The sequence below is a fragment of the Stegodyphus dumicola genome, chromosome 5, assembly GCF_044657685.1.
Source record: "Stegodyphus dumicola isolate Sdum_Otavi_A_Nest chromosome 5, ASM4465768v1".
NCBI lineage: Eukaryota > Metazoa > Arthropoda > Arachnida > Araneae > Eresidae > Stegodyphus > Stegodyphus dumicola.
Window position 1 is genome coordinate 10084015 of NC_140772.1, and position 16296 is coordinate 10100310.

At 36.7% G+C, this 16296-nt stretch overlaps 1 protein-coding gene across 1 annotated transcript; it reads left to right on the forward strand.

Moving 5' to 3' along the window:
- The first annotated feature begins 5645 nt into the window (after positions 1-5645).
- LOC146997043 (uncharacterized) lies at positions 5646-13577 on the forward strand. Its single transcript, XM_085816402.1, has 4 exons — positions 5646-5780; positions 6417-6539; positions 12726-12908; positions 13200-13577. Exons 1-4 carry the CDS (start codon positions 5646-5648, stop codon positions 13575-13577), a joined length of 819 nt encoding a protein of 272 aa, XP_085672528.1.
- Positions 13578-16296: the final 2719 nt, after the last annotated feature.

Genomic DNA, 16296 nt, shown 5'->3' on the forward strand with positions numbered 1-16296 from the left:
CTGATCTAAGCAGGCATATGCTTATTCACACAGGAGAGAAACCTCATGTGTATGAAGTATGTAAGAAGTCATTTAAGCGGAAGGATCATTTAAACGAGCATATGCTTAGTCACACAGGAGAGAAACCTCATGTGTGTGAAGTATGTAAGGAGTCCTTTAGTCAGAAGTCTCATCAAAGCAGGCACATGCTTATTCACACAGGAGAGAAACCTCATGTGTGTGAAGTATGTAAGAAGTGATTTGAACTGAAGGATTAATTAAACGAGCATATGCTTAGTCACACAGGAGAGAAACCTCATGTGTGTGAAGTATGTAAGAAATCCTTTAGTCAGAAGTCTACTTTAAACAGCCATATGCTTATTCACACAGGAGAGATACCTCTTGTGTGTCAAGTATGTATGAAGTCATTTAGTTTAAAGTCTACTTTAAACTCCCATATGCTTATTCACACAGGAGAGAAACCTCATGTGTGTGAAGTATGTAAGAAGGCCTTTAGTGAGAAGTCTCATCTAAGCAGGCATATGCTTATTCACACAGGAGAGAAACCTCATGTGTGTGAAGTATGTAAGAAGTCATTTAATCGGAAGGATCAATTAAACGAGCATATGCTTAGTCACACAGGAGAGAAACCTCATGTGTGTGAAGTATGTAAGGAGTCCTTTAGTCAGAAGTCTCATTAAAGCCGGCACATGCTTATTCACACAGGAGAGAAACCTCATATGTGTGAAGTATGTAAGAAGTCATTTAAACGGAAGGATAAATTAAACGAGCATATGCTTAGTCACACAGGAGAGAAGCCTCATGTGTGTGAAGTATGTAAGAAATCCTTTAGTCAGAAGTCTACTTTAAACAGCCATATTCTTATTCACACAGGAGAGATACCTCATGTATGTCAAGTATGTATGAAGTCATTTAGTCTAAAGTCTACTTTAAACTCCCATATGCTTATTCACACAGGAGAGAAACCTCATGTGTGTGAAGTATGTAAGAAGGCCTTTAGTCAGAAGTCTCATCAAAGCAAACACATGCTTATTCACACAGGAGAGAAACCTCATGTGTGTGAAGTATGTAAGAAGTCATTTAAACAGAAGGATAAATTAAACGAGCATATGCTTAGTCACACAGGAGAGAAACCTCATGTGTGTGAAGTATGTAAGAAATCCTTTAGTCAGAAGTCTACTTTAAACAGCCATATGCTTATTCACACAGGAGAGATACCTCATGTGTGTCAAGTATGTATGAAGTCATTTAGTCTAAAGTCTACTTTAAACTCCCATATGCTTATTCACACAGGAGAGAAACCTCATGTGTGTGAAGTATGTAAGAAGTCATTTAAGTGGAAGTATCAATTAAACAAGCATATGCTTATTCACACATTAGAGAAACCTCATGTGTGTGAAGTATGTAACAAGTCATTTAAGTGGAAGGATCAATTAAACAAGCATATGCTTAGTCACACAGGAGAGAAACCTCATGTGTGTGAAGTATGTAAGGAGTCCTTTAGTCAAAAGTCTCATCAAAGCAGGCACATGCTTATTCACACAGGAGAGAAACCTCATGTGTGTGAAGTATGTAAGAAGTCATTTAAACGGAAGGATAAATTAAACGAGCATATACTTAGTCACACAGGAGAGAAACCTCATGTGTGTGAGGTATGTAAGAAATCCTTTAGTCAGAAGTCTACTTTAAACAGCCATATGCTTATTCACACAGGAGAGATACCTCATGTGTGTCAAGTATGTATGAAGTCATTTAGTCTAAAGTCTACTTTAAACTCCCATATGCTTATTCATACAGGAGAGAAACCTCATGTGTGTGAAGTATGTAAGAAGGCCTTTAGTTAGAAGTCTCATCTAAGCAGGCATATGCTTATTCACACAGGAGAGAAACCTCATGTGTGTGAAGTATGTAAGAAGTCATTTAAGCGGAAGGATAAATTAAACGAGCATATGCTTAGTCACACAGGAGAGAAACCTCATGTGTGTGAAGTATGTAAGAAGTCATTTAAACGGAAGGATAAATTAAACGAGCATATGCTTAGTCACACAGGAGAGAAACCTCATGTGTGTGAAGTATGTAAGAAATCCTTTAGTCAGAAGTCTACTTTAAACAGCCATATGCTTATTCACACCGGAGAGATACCTCATGTGTGTCAAGTATGTATGAAGTCATTTAGTCTAAAGTCTACTTTAAACTCCCATATGCTTATTCATACAGGAGAGAAACCTCATGTGTGTGAAGTATGTAAGAAGGCCTTTAGTCAGAAGTCTGATCTAAGCAGGCATATGCTTATTCACACAGGAGAGAAACCTCATGTGTATGAAGTATGTAAGAAGTCATTTAAACGGAAGGATCAATTAAACGAGCATATGCTTAGTCACACAGGAGAGAAACCTCATGTGTGTGAAGTATGTAAGAAATCCTTTAGTCAGAAGTCTACTTTAAACAGCCATATGCTTATTCACACAGGAGAGATACCTCATGTGTGTCAAGTATGTATGAAGTCATTTAGTCTAATGTCTACTTTAAACTCCCATATGCTTATTCACACAGGAGAGAAACCTCATGTGTGTGAAGTATGTAAGAAGGCCTTTAGTCAGAAGTCTCATCTAAGCAGGCATATGCTTATTCACACAGGATAGAAACCTCATGTGTGTGAAGTATGTAAGAAGTCATTTAAGTGGAAGGATCAATTAAACAAGCATATGCTTAGTCACACAAGAGAGAAACCTCATGTGTGTGAAGTATGTAAGAAATCCTTTAGTCAGAAGTCTACTTTAAACAGCCATATGCTTATTCACACAGGAGAGATACCTCATGTGTGTGAAGTATGTAAGAAGTCATTTAATTGGAAGTATCAATTAAACAAGCATATGCTTATTCACACATTAGAGAAACCTCATGTGTGTGAAGTATGTAAGAAGTCATTTAAGTGGAAGGATTAATTAAACAAGCATATGCTTAGTCACACAGGAGAGAAACCTCATGTGTGTGAAGTATGTAAGGAGTCCTTTAGTCAAAAATCTCATCAAAGCAGGCACATGCTTATTCACACAGGAGAGAAATTTCATGTGTGTGAAGTATGTAAGAAGTCATTTAAACGGAAGGATAAATTAAACGAGCATATACTTAGTCACACAGGAGAGAAACCTCATGTGTGTGAAGTATGTAAGAAATCCTTTAGTCAGAAGTCTACTTTAAACAGCCATATGCTTATTCACACAGGAGAGATACCTCATGTGTGTCAAGTATGTATGAAGTCATTTAGTCTAAAGTCTACTTTAAACTCCCATATGCTTATTCATACAGGAGAGAAACCTCATGTGTATGAAGTATGTAAGAAGTCATTTAAGCGGAAGGATCAATTAAACGAGCATATGCTTAGTCACACAGGAGAGAAACCTCATGTGTATGAAGTATGTAAGAAGTCATTTAAGCGGAAGGATCAATTAAACGACCATATGCTTAGTCACACAGGAGAGAAACCTCATGTGTGTGAAGTATGTAAGGAGTCCTTTAGTCAGAAGTCTCATCAAAGCAGGCACATGCTTATTCACACAGGAGAGAAACCTCATGTGTGTGAAGTATGTAAGAAGTCATTTAAACTGAAGGATTAATTAAACAAGCATATGCTTAGTCACACAATAGGGAAACCTCATGTGTGTGAAGTATGTAAGAAATCCTTTAGTCAGAAGTCTACTTTAAACAGCCATATGCTTATTCACACAGGAGAGATACCTCATGTGTGTCAAGTATGTATGAAGTCATTTAGTCTAAAGTCTACTTTAAACTCCCATATGCTTATTCATACAGGAGAGAAACCTCATGTGTGTGAAGTATGTAAGAAGGCCTTTAGTCAGAAGTCTGATCTAAGCAGGCATATTCTTATTCACACAGGAGAGAAACCTCATGTGTGTGAAGTATGTAAGGAGTCCTTTAGTCAGAAGTCTCATCAAAGCAGGCACATGCTTATTCACACAGGAGAGAAACCTCATGTGTGTGAAGTAAGTAAGAAGTCATTTAAACGGAAGGATAAATTAAACGAGCATATGCTTAGTCACACAGGAGAGAAACCTCATCTGTGTGAAGTATGTAAGAAATCCTTTAGTCAGAAGTCTACTTTAAACAGCCATATGCTCATTCACACAGGAGAGATACCTCATGTGTGTCAAGTATATATGAAGTCATTTAGTTTAAAATCTACTTTAAACTCCCATATGCTTATTCATACAGGAGAGAAACCTCATGTGTGTGAAGTATGTAAGAAGGCCTTCAGTCAGAAGTCTGATCTAAGCAGGCATATGCTTATTCACACAGGAGAGAAACCTCATGTGTATGAAGTATGTAAGAAGTCATTTAAGCGGAAGGATCAATTAAACGAGCATATGCTTAGTCACACAGGAGAGAAACCTCATGTGTGTGAAGTATGTAAGGAGTCCTTTAGTCAGAAGTCTCATCAAAGCAGGCACATGCTTATTCACACAGGAGAGAAACCTCATGTGTGTGAAGTATGTAAGAAGTGATTTGAACTGAAGGATTAATTAAACGAGCATATGCTTAGTCACACAGGAGATAAACCTCATATGTGTGAAGTATGTAAGAAATCCTTTAGTCAGAAGTCTACTTTAAACAGCCATATGCTTATTCACACAGGAGAGATACCTCATGTGTGTCAAGTATGTATGAAGTCATTTAGTCTAAAGTCTACTTTAAACTCCCATATGCTTATTCCCACAGGAGAGAAACCTCATGTGTGTGAAGTATGTAAGAAGACCTTTAGTCAGAAGTCTCATCTAAGCAGGCATATGCTTATTCACACAGGAGAGAAACCTCATATGTGTGAAGTATGTAAGAAGTCATTTAAACGGAAGGATAAATTAAACGAGCATATGCTTAGTCACACAGGAGAGAAGCCTCATGTGTGTGAAGTATGTAAGAAATCCTTTAGTCAGAAGTCTACTTTAAACAGCCATATGCTTATTCACACAGGAGAGATACCTCATGTGTGTCAAGTATGTATGAAGTCATTTAGTCTAAAGTCTACTTTAAACTCCCATATGCTTATTCACACAGGAGAGAAACCTCATGTGTGTGAAGTATGTAAGAAGTCATTTAAGTGGAAGTATCAATTAAACAAGCATATGCTTATTCACACATTAGAGAAACCTCATGTGTGTGAAGTATGTAAGAAGTCATTTAAGTGGAAGGATCAATTAAACAAGCATATGCTTAGTCACACAGGTGAGAAACCTCATGTGTGTGAAGTATGTAAGGAGTCCTTTAGTCAAAAGTCTCATCAAAGCAGGCACATGCTTATTCACACAGGAGATAAACCTCATGTGTGTGAAGTATGTAAGGAGTCCTTTAGTCAAAAGTCTCATCAAAGCAGGCACATGCTTATTCACACAGGAGAGAAACCTCATGTGTGTGAAGTATGTAAGAAGTCATTTAAACGGAAGGATAAATTAAACGAGCATATGCTTAGTCACACAGGAGAGAAACCTCATATGTGTGAAGTATGTAAGAAATCCTTTAGTCAGAAGTCTACTTTAAACAGCCATATGCTTATTCACACAGGAGAGATACCTCATGTGTGTCAAGTATGTATGAAGTCATTTAGTCTAAAGTCTACTTTAAACTCCCATATGCTTATTCCCACAGGAGAGAAAACTCATGTGTGTCAAGTATGTAAGAAGACATTTAGTCAGAAGTCTCATCTAAGCAGGCATATGCTTATTCACACAGGAGAGAAACCTCATGTGTGTGAAGTATGTAAGAAGTCATTTAAGCGGAAGGATCAATTAAACGAGCATATGCTTAGTCACACAGGAGAGAAACCTCATGTGTGTGAAGTATGTAAGAAATTCTTTAGTCAGAAGTCTACTTTAAACAGCCATATGCTTATTCACACAGGAGAGATACCTCATGTGTGTCAAGTATGTATGAAGTCATTTAGTCTAAAGTCTACTTTAAACTCCCATATGCTTATTCATACAGGAGAGAAACCTCATGTGTGTGAAGTATGTAAGAAGGCCTTTAGTCAGAAGTCTGATCTAAGCAGGCATATGCTTATTCACACAGGAGAGAAACCTCATGTGTATGAAGTATGTAAGAAGTCATTTAAGCGGAAGGATCAATTAAACGACCATATGCTTAGTCACACAGGAGAGAAACCTCATGTGTGTGAAGTATGTAAGGAGTCCTTTAGTCAGAAGTCTCATCAAAGCAGGCACATGCTTATTCACACAGGAGAGAAACCTCATGTGTGTGAAGTATGTAAGAAGTCATTTAAACTGAAGGATTAATTAAACAAGCATATGCTTAGTCACACAATAGGGAAACCTCATGTGTGTGAAGTATGTAAGAAATCCTTTAGTCAGAAGTCTACTTTAAACAGCCATATGCTTATTCACACAGGAGAGATACCTCATGTGTGTCAAGTATGTATGAAGTCATTTAGTATAAAGTCTACTTTAAACTCCCATATGCTTATTCATACAGGAGAGAAACCTCATGTGTGTGAAGTATGTAAGAAGGCCTTTAGTCAGAAGTCTGATCTAAGCAGGCATATTCTTATTCACACAGGAGAGAAACCTCATGTGTATGAAGTATGTAAGAAGTCATTTAAGCGGAAGGATCAATTAAACGAGCATATGCTTAGTCACACAGGAGAGAAACCTCGTGTGTGTGAAGTATGTAAGGAGTCATTTAAGTGGAAGGATCAATTAAACAGGCATATGCTTAGTCACACAGGAGAGAAACCTCATGTGTGGGAAGTATGTAAGAAATCCTTTAGTCAGAAGTCTACTTTAAACAGCCATATGCTTATTCACACAGGAGAGATACCTCATGTGTGTCAAGTATGTATGAAGTCATTTAGTCTAAAGTCTACTTTAAACTCCCATATGCTTATTCACACAGGAGAGAAACCCCATGTTTGTGAAGTATGTAAGAAGGCCTTTAGTCAGAAGTCTCATCTAAGGAGGCATATGCTTATTCCCACAGGAGAGAAACCTCATGTGTGTGAAGTATGTAAGGAGTCCTTTAGTCAGAAGTCTCATCAAAGCAGGCACATGCTTATTCACACAGGAGAGAAAACTCATGTGTGTGAAGTAAGTAAGAAGTCATTTAAACGGAAGGATAAATTAAACGAGCGTATGCTTAGTCACACAGGAGAGAAACCTCATCTGTGTGAAGTACGTAAGAAATCCTTTAGTCAGAAGTCTACTTTAAACAGCCATATGCTCATTCACACAGGAGAGATACCTCATGTGTGTCAAGTATATATGAAGTCATTTAGTTTAAAATCTACTTTAAACTCCCATATGCTTATTCATACAGGAGAGAAACCTCATGTGTGTGAAGTATGTAAGAAGGCCTTCAGTCAGAAGTCTGATCTAAGCAGGCATATGCTTATTCACACAGGAGAGAAACCTCATGTGTATGAAGTATGTAAGAAGTCATTTAAGCGGAAGGATCATTTAAACGAGCATATGCTTAGTCACACAGGAGAGAAACCTCATGTGTGTGAAGTATGTAAGGAGTCCTTTAGTCAGAAGTCTCATCAAAGCAGGCACATGCTTATTCACACAGGAGAGAAACCTCATGTGTGTGAAGTATGTAAGAAGTGATTTGAACTGAAGGATTAATTAAACGAGCATATGCTTAGTCACACAGGAGAGAAACCTCATGTGTGTGAAGTATGTAAGAAATCCTTTAGTCAGAAGTCTACTTTAAACAGCCATATGCTTATTCACACAGGAGAGATACCTCTTGTGTGTCAAGTATGTATGAAGTCATTTAGTTTAAAGTCTACTTTAAACTCCCATATGCTTATTCACACAGGAGAGAAACCTCATGTGTGTGAAGTATGTAAGAAGGCCTTTAGTGAGAAGTCTCATCTAAGCAGGCATATGCTTATTCACACAGGAGAGAAACCTCATGTGTGTGAAGTATGTAAGAAGTCATTTAATCGGAAGGATCAATTAAACGAGCATATGCTTAGTCACACAGGAGAGAAACCTCATGTGTGTGAAGTATGTAAGGAGTCCTTTAGTCAGAAGTCTCATTAAAGCCGGCACATGCTTATTCACACAGGAGAGAAACCTCATATGTGTGAAGTATGTAAGAAGTCATTTAAACGGAAGGATAAATTAAACGAGCATATGCTTAGTCACACAGGAGAGAAGCCTCATGTGTGTGAAGTATGTAAGAAATCCTTTAGTCAGAAGTCTACTTTAAACAGCCATATTCTTATTCACACAGGAGAGATACCTCATGTATGTCAAGTATGTATGAAGTCATTTAGTCTAAAGTCTACTTTAAACTCCCATATGCTTATTCACACAGGAGAGAAACCTCATGTGTGTGAAGTATGTAAGAAGGCCTTTAGTCAGAAGTCTCATCAAAGCAAACACATGCTTATTCACACAGGAGAGAAACCTCATGTGTGTGAAGTATGTAAGAAGTCATTTAAACAGAAGGTGAAATTAAACGAGCATATGCTTAGTCACACAGGAGAGAAACCTCATGTGTGTGAAGTATGTAAGAAATCCTTTAGTCAGAAGTCTACTTTAAACAGCCATATGCTTATTCACACAGGAGAGATACCTCATGTGTGTCAAGTATGTATGAAGTCATTTAGTCTAAAGTCTACTTTAAACTCCCATATGCTTATTCACACAGGAGAGAAACCTCATGTGTGTGAAGTATGTAAGAAGTCATTTAAGTGGAAGTATCAATTAAACAAGCATATGCTTATTCACACATTAGAGAAACCTCATGTGTGTGAAGTATGTAACAAGTCATTTAAGTGGAAGGATCAATTAAACAAGCATATGCTTAGTCACACAGGAGAGAAACCTCATGTGTGTGAAGTATGTAAGGAGTCCTTTAGTCAAAAGTCTCATCAAAGCAGGCACATGCTTATTCACACAGGAGAGAAACCTCATGTGTGTGAAGTATGTAAGAAGTCATTTAAACGGAAGGATAAATTAAACGAGCATATACTTAGTCACACAGGAGAGAAACCTCATGTGTGTGAGGTATGTAAGAAATCCTTTAGTCAGAAGTCTACTTTAAACAGCCATATGCTTATTCACACAGGAGAGATACCTCATGTGTGTCAAGTATGTATGAAGTCATTTAGTCTAAAGTCTACTTTAAACTCCCATATGCTTATTCATACAGGAGAGAAACCTCATGTGTGTGAAGTATGTAAGAAGGCCTTTAGTTAGAAGTCTCATCTAAGCAGGCATATGCTTATTCACACAGGAGAGAAACCTCATGTGTGTGAAGTATGTAAGAAGTCATTTAAGCGGAAGGATAAATTAAACGAGCATATGCTTAGTCACACAGGAGAGAAACCTCATGTGTGTGAAGTATGTAAGAAGTCATTTAAACGGAAGGATAAATTAAACGAGCATATGCTTAGTCACACAGGAGAGAAACCTCATGTGTGTGAAGTATGTAAGAAATCCTTTAGTCAGAAGTCTACTTTAAACAGCCATATGCTTATTCACACCGGAGAGATACCTCATGTGTGTCAAGTATGTATGAAGTCATTTAGTCTAAAGTCTACTTTAAACTCCCATATGCTTATTCATACAGGAGAGAAACCTCATGTGTGTGAAGTATGTAAGAAGGCCTTTAGTCAGAAGTCTGATCTAAGCAGGCATATGCTTATTCACACAGGAGAGAAACCTCATGTGTATGAAGTATGTAAGAAGTCATTTAAACGGAAGGATCAATTAAACGAGCATATGCTTAGTCACACAGGAGAGAAACCTCATGTGTGTGAAGTATGTAAGAAATCCTTTAGTCAGAAGTCTACTTTAAACAGCCATATGCTTATTTACACAGGAGAGATACCTCATGTGTGTCAAGTATGTATGAAGTCATTTAGTCTAATGTCTACTTTAAACTCCCATATGCTTATTCACACAGGAGAGAAACCTCATGTGTGTGAAGTATGTAAGAAGGCCTTTAGTCAGAAGTCTCATCTAAGCAGGCATATGCTTATTCACACAGGATAGAAACCTCATGTGTGTGAAGTATGTAAGAAGTCATTTAAGTGGAAGGATCAATTAAACAAGCATATGCTTAGTCACACAAGAGAGAAACCTCATGTGTGTGAAGTATGTAAGAAATCCTTTAGTCAGAAGTCTACTTTAAACAGCCATATGCTTATTCACACAGGAGAGATACCTCATGTGTGTCAAGTATGTATGAAGTCATTTAGTCTAAAGTCTACTTTAAACTCCCATATGCTTATTCACACAGGAGAGAAACCTCATGTGTGTGAAGTATGTAAGAAGTCATTTAATTGGAAGTATCAATTAAACAAGCATATGCTTATTCACACATTAGAGAAACCTCATGTGTGTGAAGTATGTAAGAAGTCATTTAAGTGGAAGGATTAATTAAACAAGCATATGCTTAGTCACACAGGAGAGAAACCTCATGTGTGTGAAGTATGTAAGGAGTCCTTTAGTCAAAAATCTCATCAAAGCAGGCACATGCTTATTCACACAGGAGAGAAATTTCATGTGTGTGAAGTATGTAAGAAGTCATTTAAACGGAAGGATAAATTAAACGAGCATATACTTAGTCACACAGGAGAGAAACCTCATGTGTGTGAAGTATGTAAGAAATCCTTTAGTCAGAAGTCTACTTTAAACAGCCATATGCTTATTCACACAGGAGAGATACCTCATGTGTGTCAAGTATGTATGAAGTCATTTAGTCTAAAGTCTACTTTAAACTCCCATATGCTTATTCATACAGGAGAGAAACCTCATGTGTATGAAGTATGTAAGAAGTCATTTAAGCGGAAGGATCAATTAAACGAGCATATGCTTAGTCACACAGGAGAGAAACCTAATGTGTGTGAAGTATGTAAGGAGTCCTTTAGTCAGAAGTCTCATCAAAGCAGGCACATGCTTATTCACACAGGAGAGAAACCTCATGTGTGTGAAGTATGTAAGAAGTGATTTAAACTGAAGGATTAATTAAACGAGCATATGCTTAGTCACACAGGAGAGAAACCTCATGTGTGTCAAGTATGTAAGAAATCCTTTAGTCAGAAGTCTACTTTAAACAGCCATACGCTTATTCACACAGGAGAGATACCTCATGTGTGTCAAGTATGTATGAAGTCATTTAGTCTAAGGTCTACTTTAAACTCCCATATGCTTATTCCCACAGGAGAGAAACCTCATGTGTGTGAAGTATGTAAGAAGGCCTTTAGTCAGAAGTCTCATCTAAGCAGGCATATGCTTATTCACACAGGAGAGAAACCTCATGTGTGTGAAGTATGTAAGAACTGATTTAAACGGAGGGATAAATTAAACTCCCATATGCTTAGTCACACAGGAGAGAAACCTCATGTGTGTGAAGTATGTAAGAAATCCTTTAGTCAGAAGTCTACTTTAAACAGCCATATGCTTATTCACACAGGAGAGATACCTCATGTGTGTCAAGTATGTATGAAGTCATTTAGTCTAAAGTCTACTTTAAACTCCCATATGCTTATTCACACAGGAGAGAAACCTCATGTGTGTGAAGTATGTAAGAAGGCCTTTAGTCAGAAGTCTCATCTAAGCAGGCATATGCTTATTCACACAGGAGAGAAACCTCATGTGTGTGAAGTATGTAAAAAGTCATTTAAGTGGAAGGATCAATTAAACAAGCATATGCTTAGTCACACAGGAGAGAAACCTCATGTGTGTGAAGTATGTAAGGAGTCCTTTAGTCAGAAGTCTCATCAAAGCAGGCACATGCTTATTCACACAGGAGAGAAACCTCATGTGTGTGAAGTATGTAAGAAGTGATTTAAACTGAAGGATTAATTAAACGAGCATATGCTTAGTCACACAGGAGAGAAACCTCATGTGTGTCAAGTATGTAAGAAATCCTTTAGTCAGAAGTCTACTTTAAACAGCCATATGCTTATTCACACAGGAGAGATACCTCATGTGTGTCAAGTATGTATGAAGTCATTTAGTCTAAAGTCTACTTTAAACTCCCATATGCTTATTCCCACAGGAGAGAAACCTCATGTGTGTGAAGTATGTAAGAAGGCCTTTAGTCAGAAGTCTCATCTAAGCAGGCACATGCTTATTCACACAGGAGAGAAACCTCATGTGTGTGAAGTATGTAAGAAGTGATTTAAACGGAGGGATAAATTAAACGAGCATATGCTTAGTCACACAGGAGAGAAACCTCATGTGTGTGCAGTATGTAAGAAATCCTTTAGTCAGAAGTCTACTTTAAACAGCCATATGCTTATTCACACAGGAGAGATACCTCATGTGTGTCAAGTATGTATGAAGTCATTTAGTCTAAAGTCTACTTTAAACTCCCATATGCTTATTCCCACAGGAGAGAAACCTCATGTGTGTGAAGTATGTAAGAAGGCCTTTAGTCAGAAGTCTCATCTAAGCAGGCATATGCTTATTCACACAGGAGAGAAACCTCATGTGTGTGAAGTATGTAAGAAGTCATTTAAGCGGAAGGATCAATTAAACGAGCATATGCTTAGTCACACAGGAGAGAAACCTCATGTGTGTGAAGTATGTAAGAAATTCTTTAGTCAGAAGCCTACTTTAAACAGCCATATGCTTATTCACACAGGAGAGATACCTCATGTGTGTCAAGTATGTATGAAGTCATTTAATCTAAAGTCTACTTTAAACTCCCATATGCTTATTCACACAGGAGAGAAACCTCATGTGTGTGAAGTATGTAAGAAGGCCTTTAGTCAGAAGTCTCATCTAAGCAGGCATATGCTTATTCACACACGAGAGAAACCTCATGTGTGTGAAGTATGTAAGGAGTCCTTTAGTCAGAAGTCTCATCAAAGCAGGCACATGCTTATTCACACAGGAGAGAAACCTCATGTGTGTGAAGTATGTAAGAAGTCATTTAAACGGAAGGATAAATTAAACGAGCATATGCTTAGTCACACAGGTGAGAAACCTCATGTGTGTGCAGTATGTAAGAAATCCTTTAGTCAGAAGTCTACTTTAAACAGCCATATGCTTATTCACACAGGAGAGATACCTCATGTGTGTCAAGTGTGTATGAAGTCATTTAGTCTATAGTCTAGTTTAAACTCCCATATGCTTATTCACACAGGAGAGAAACCTCATGTGTGTGAAGTATGTAAGAAGGCCTTAAGTCAGAAGTCTCATCTAAGCAGGCATATGCTTATTCACACAGGAGAGAAAATTCATGTGTGTGAAGTATGTAAGAAGTCATTTAAGCGGAAGGATCAATTAAACGAGCATATGCTTAGTCACACAAGAGAGAAACCTCATGTGTGTGAAGTATGTAAGAAGTCATTTAAGCGGAAGAATCAATTAAACGAGCATATGCTTAGTCACACAGGAGAGAAACCTCATGTGTGTGAAGTATGCACGAAGTTATTTAAGCAAAAGTGTAATTTAAAGAAGCACATGTTTAGTCACATAGGAGAGAAACCTCATGTGTGTGAAGTATGTAAGAAGTCATTTAATCAGAAGAGTAGTTTAAACACTCATATACGTATTCACTCGAGAGAGAAGACTTGTGTATAAAATATGGATAAATGAATTTTTATTAAAGGATTTTTAAGATATGCGTATCGACAGAAGAGGGAAATCTGTCATGTATAGAAGAATTCATTTGGACAGCAGAATAATTCGAAAAAATATGCATTTATCTAAGCAGAAGAGAAGCCTTCTGTCTTTTGAGGAGATGTTAAATTAGTATGTTGTCATAATTAATTGATGGGAAAATTCTTGGTAATAAAAGAGCCATTTAGTGGCAGAGTTTTAGATTTAAAAGTAAACTGGGTGCTGCTGATGCTGTAGAGAAGTTTTTGAATTGTCATTTGATATAAATAAATCATAATCTAATTATTTTTTAAAAAAAGCAAAAAACTACGTTTATGCAAGTTTTATCTCAATTGCATTTTTAACTAATGCTGACTTGAAGCTACATTTGCTTATCTATCGTACCTTAAAGACTCTAAACCTGCTTATACCGACCTTGATTGAAAAAGCTGGGATTGTTGTTTTGTTCAGGATCTGCCATGATGTGTTTTGTGTTTCTTCCACCTTTTCGGAAATTTGAATTTTTGACCCTAGATATCACTTTTCACAGATTTTTGTATCACTCATATTCAGTGTTACATCTGTTACCTAGCAAAATGCACTGTTGTGATGATATGATCGTTATCAATTTGACATACTTCTGAGATGCAATTCTGGAGCAGGGCGAAATGCTTCATCTCATATGTGTATTGTAACTTGTATCTTCTTTGTGCTAAAGACATTTCAGAGTTTATCAATGAAAGCTATTTAATTAATGATAGAGATGTCTTTCTTGAACCTGTAATGAAATAATATATTAGATGATTTCTTTACTGTGTTAAAATATTAAAGACCTGCAGTCAAATTAGACAGTTCCATTTTTTTACATATTTTTTATCTAATGAAATCTATTAATCAGGAAATATTCTCAGTATGACTATCCAGCTGCAGTATCAAATGTCTCGAGTGTATAACATTCTAAAAGTGGTATACGGTTATCACATTATACTGATAAAGGGAAATGAGGTCTTGTAAGATAAAATTCTTTCAAATCCTGGACATACCAAGTAGAGCAGTGCAATGTGTGTAAAGTACCTAAGATGACATTTGAAAAAATGAATCAGTATTGTGGTATTTTGATGCAGGTAAGAAACTCAAATATAGTACATATATATTCAAAAACTGGGTAGAAGTTAACAATTGTGTGTACCTTGTTTTTTTTTTTTTTTTTTTTTTTTTTCGATTTCTTTTAAATGCTAAGATTGGTGCCAGGAAGGCACAATTTTAAGATGGTCGCTACACAAAACCAAAATAAGAAGTCGAAGAATTGCACAAACCTGGTGTCCATGTACATATTGCTCTATTTTCACTTAAAAGAATATTGGAGATTTGCACAAACTAGGCATTGTTTATTGCCTTAGCTTTGTCCATGTACACATGATCTATTTTCATTTACAATAATCAGGAAACTAAAACAAAGTTAAAACTATCATGGTAAATTGAACAAAATTTGTTACTAATCGGAGGGCACTCAATTCTACTCTTGAGCCAGAAACTTGTATGTTCTTTATGCAGTGTTCAAAGAAACTTGGGTTAGTCTTTTGATTATGGTAACTTGGCAATTTTTGGCGAAAATTTGGCGACCAACCCTGCTATAGCAACCTCCTAGTTTTTGTTTGGACGCCATTTTGTTTTCACAAAGTAAAGGCATGTTTTTTTTTTTTTTTTTTTTTTTTTTTTTTTTTTTTTTTTTTAACTCAACATTTTTTTCCAACAATCTGCTAGCCGAATTACGCTTATGCTACAACTTTAATGGAACAAAAGTGCTTAATTATGATGAAGATTAGGTGCGAAATTGGGAGAAAGTGCAGAATCGCCCACTGCTTGCAGTGTTTTTAAGAATTGCACATGCACAGTATCATCCATGTACACGTTGACCTATTTTCACTTAAAAAAATATCCCAGAATTGCACAAAAATGGCATTGCACACACTCTTGACTTTATCCATGTTACAGTGCTAAAATCCTAGCTACTAACCTTTATCAGCTAATCTTTGGAATATGGTAACAGGTAGTTTAGTGACATTTTGGAGGCGGTAAAATTTACTACCTAGGACTTTGGGAATAATGTGAGAAGTACTCAGTTCCGATTATGCATTATTTTGTGTGAGGGAAATGAGAGATCATGAGATATGTCATGTGACATTAATGGACGAATTACAGTTCTTTAATCGGAAAAGGGGGGAATTTTGGAAAAATATCTGCAGTACTATAGTATTTTGTATTAAGCTTCATTGTGTGTTGTGTGAAAGAGTGTTGATTAATTTTTGGATCGCATGGCGCTATCTAAAGTGAATTCTAAATTTTTAATGCGTTTATCTGATAATCCAAAAGAATTGGTTGAATGGTGTATGAGTGTAATTTAATTGCAGATAAGTATGAATGTCCAACATGTGGGAATGAAATGAGATTGTGTGAAAGGAAGGATATTACAGATAAGTTTGAATGGCGGTGCAAGAAATCTGGTGAAAATGGACATTTTGTGATCCGCCATGCACTCAAGATTCTGTAGAAGATTAGGTAAGTTAGTATTTTTAATCATTTGAGGATATTATTTTTATGCATTGTTCTAAATGTAAGGACTAAATAAATTAATATGGTATTATTGGAAAATTGTTATTAGCAATGATTTAGTTTAAAGTAATTAGGATTGTAAGCTAAT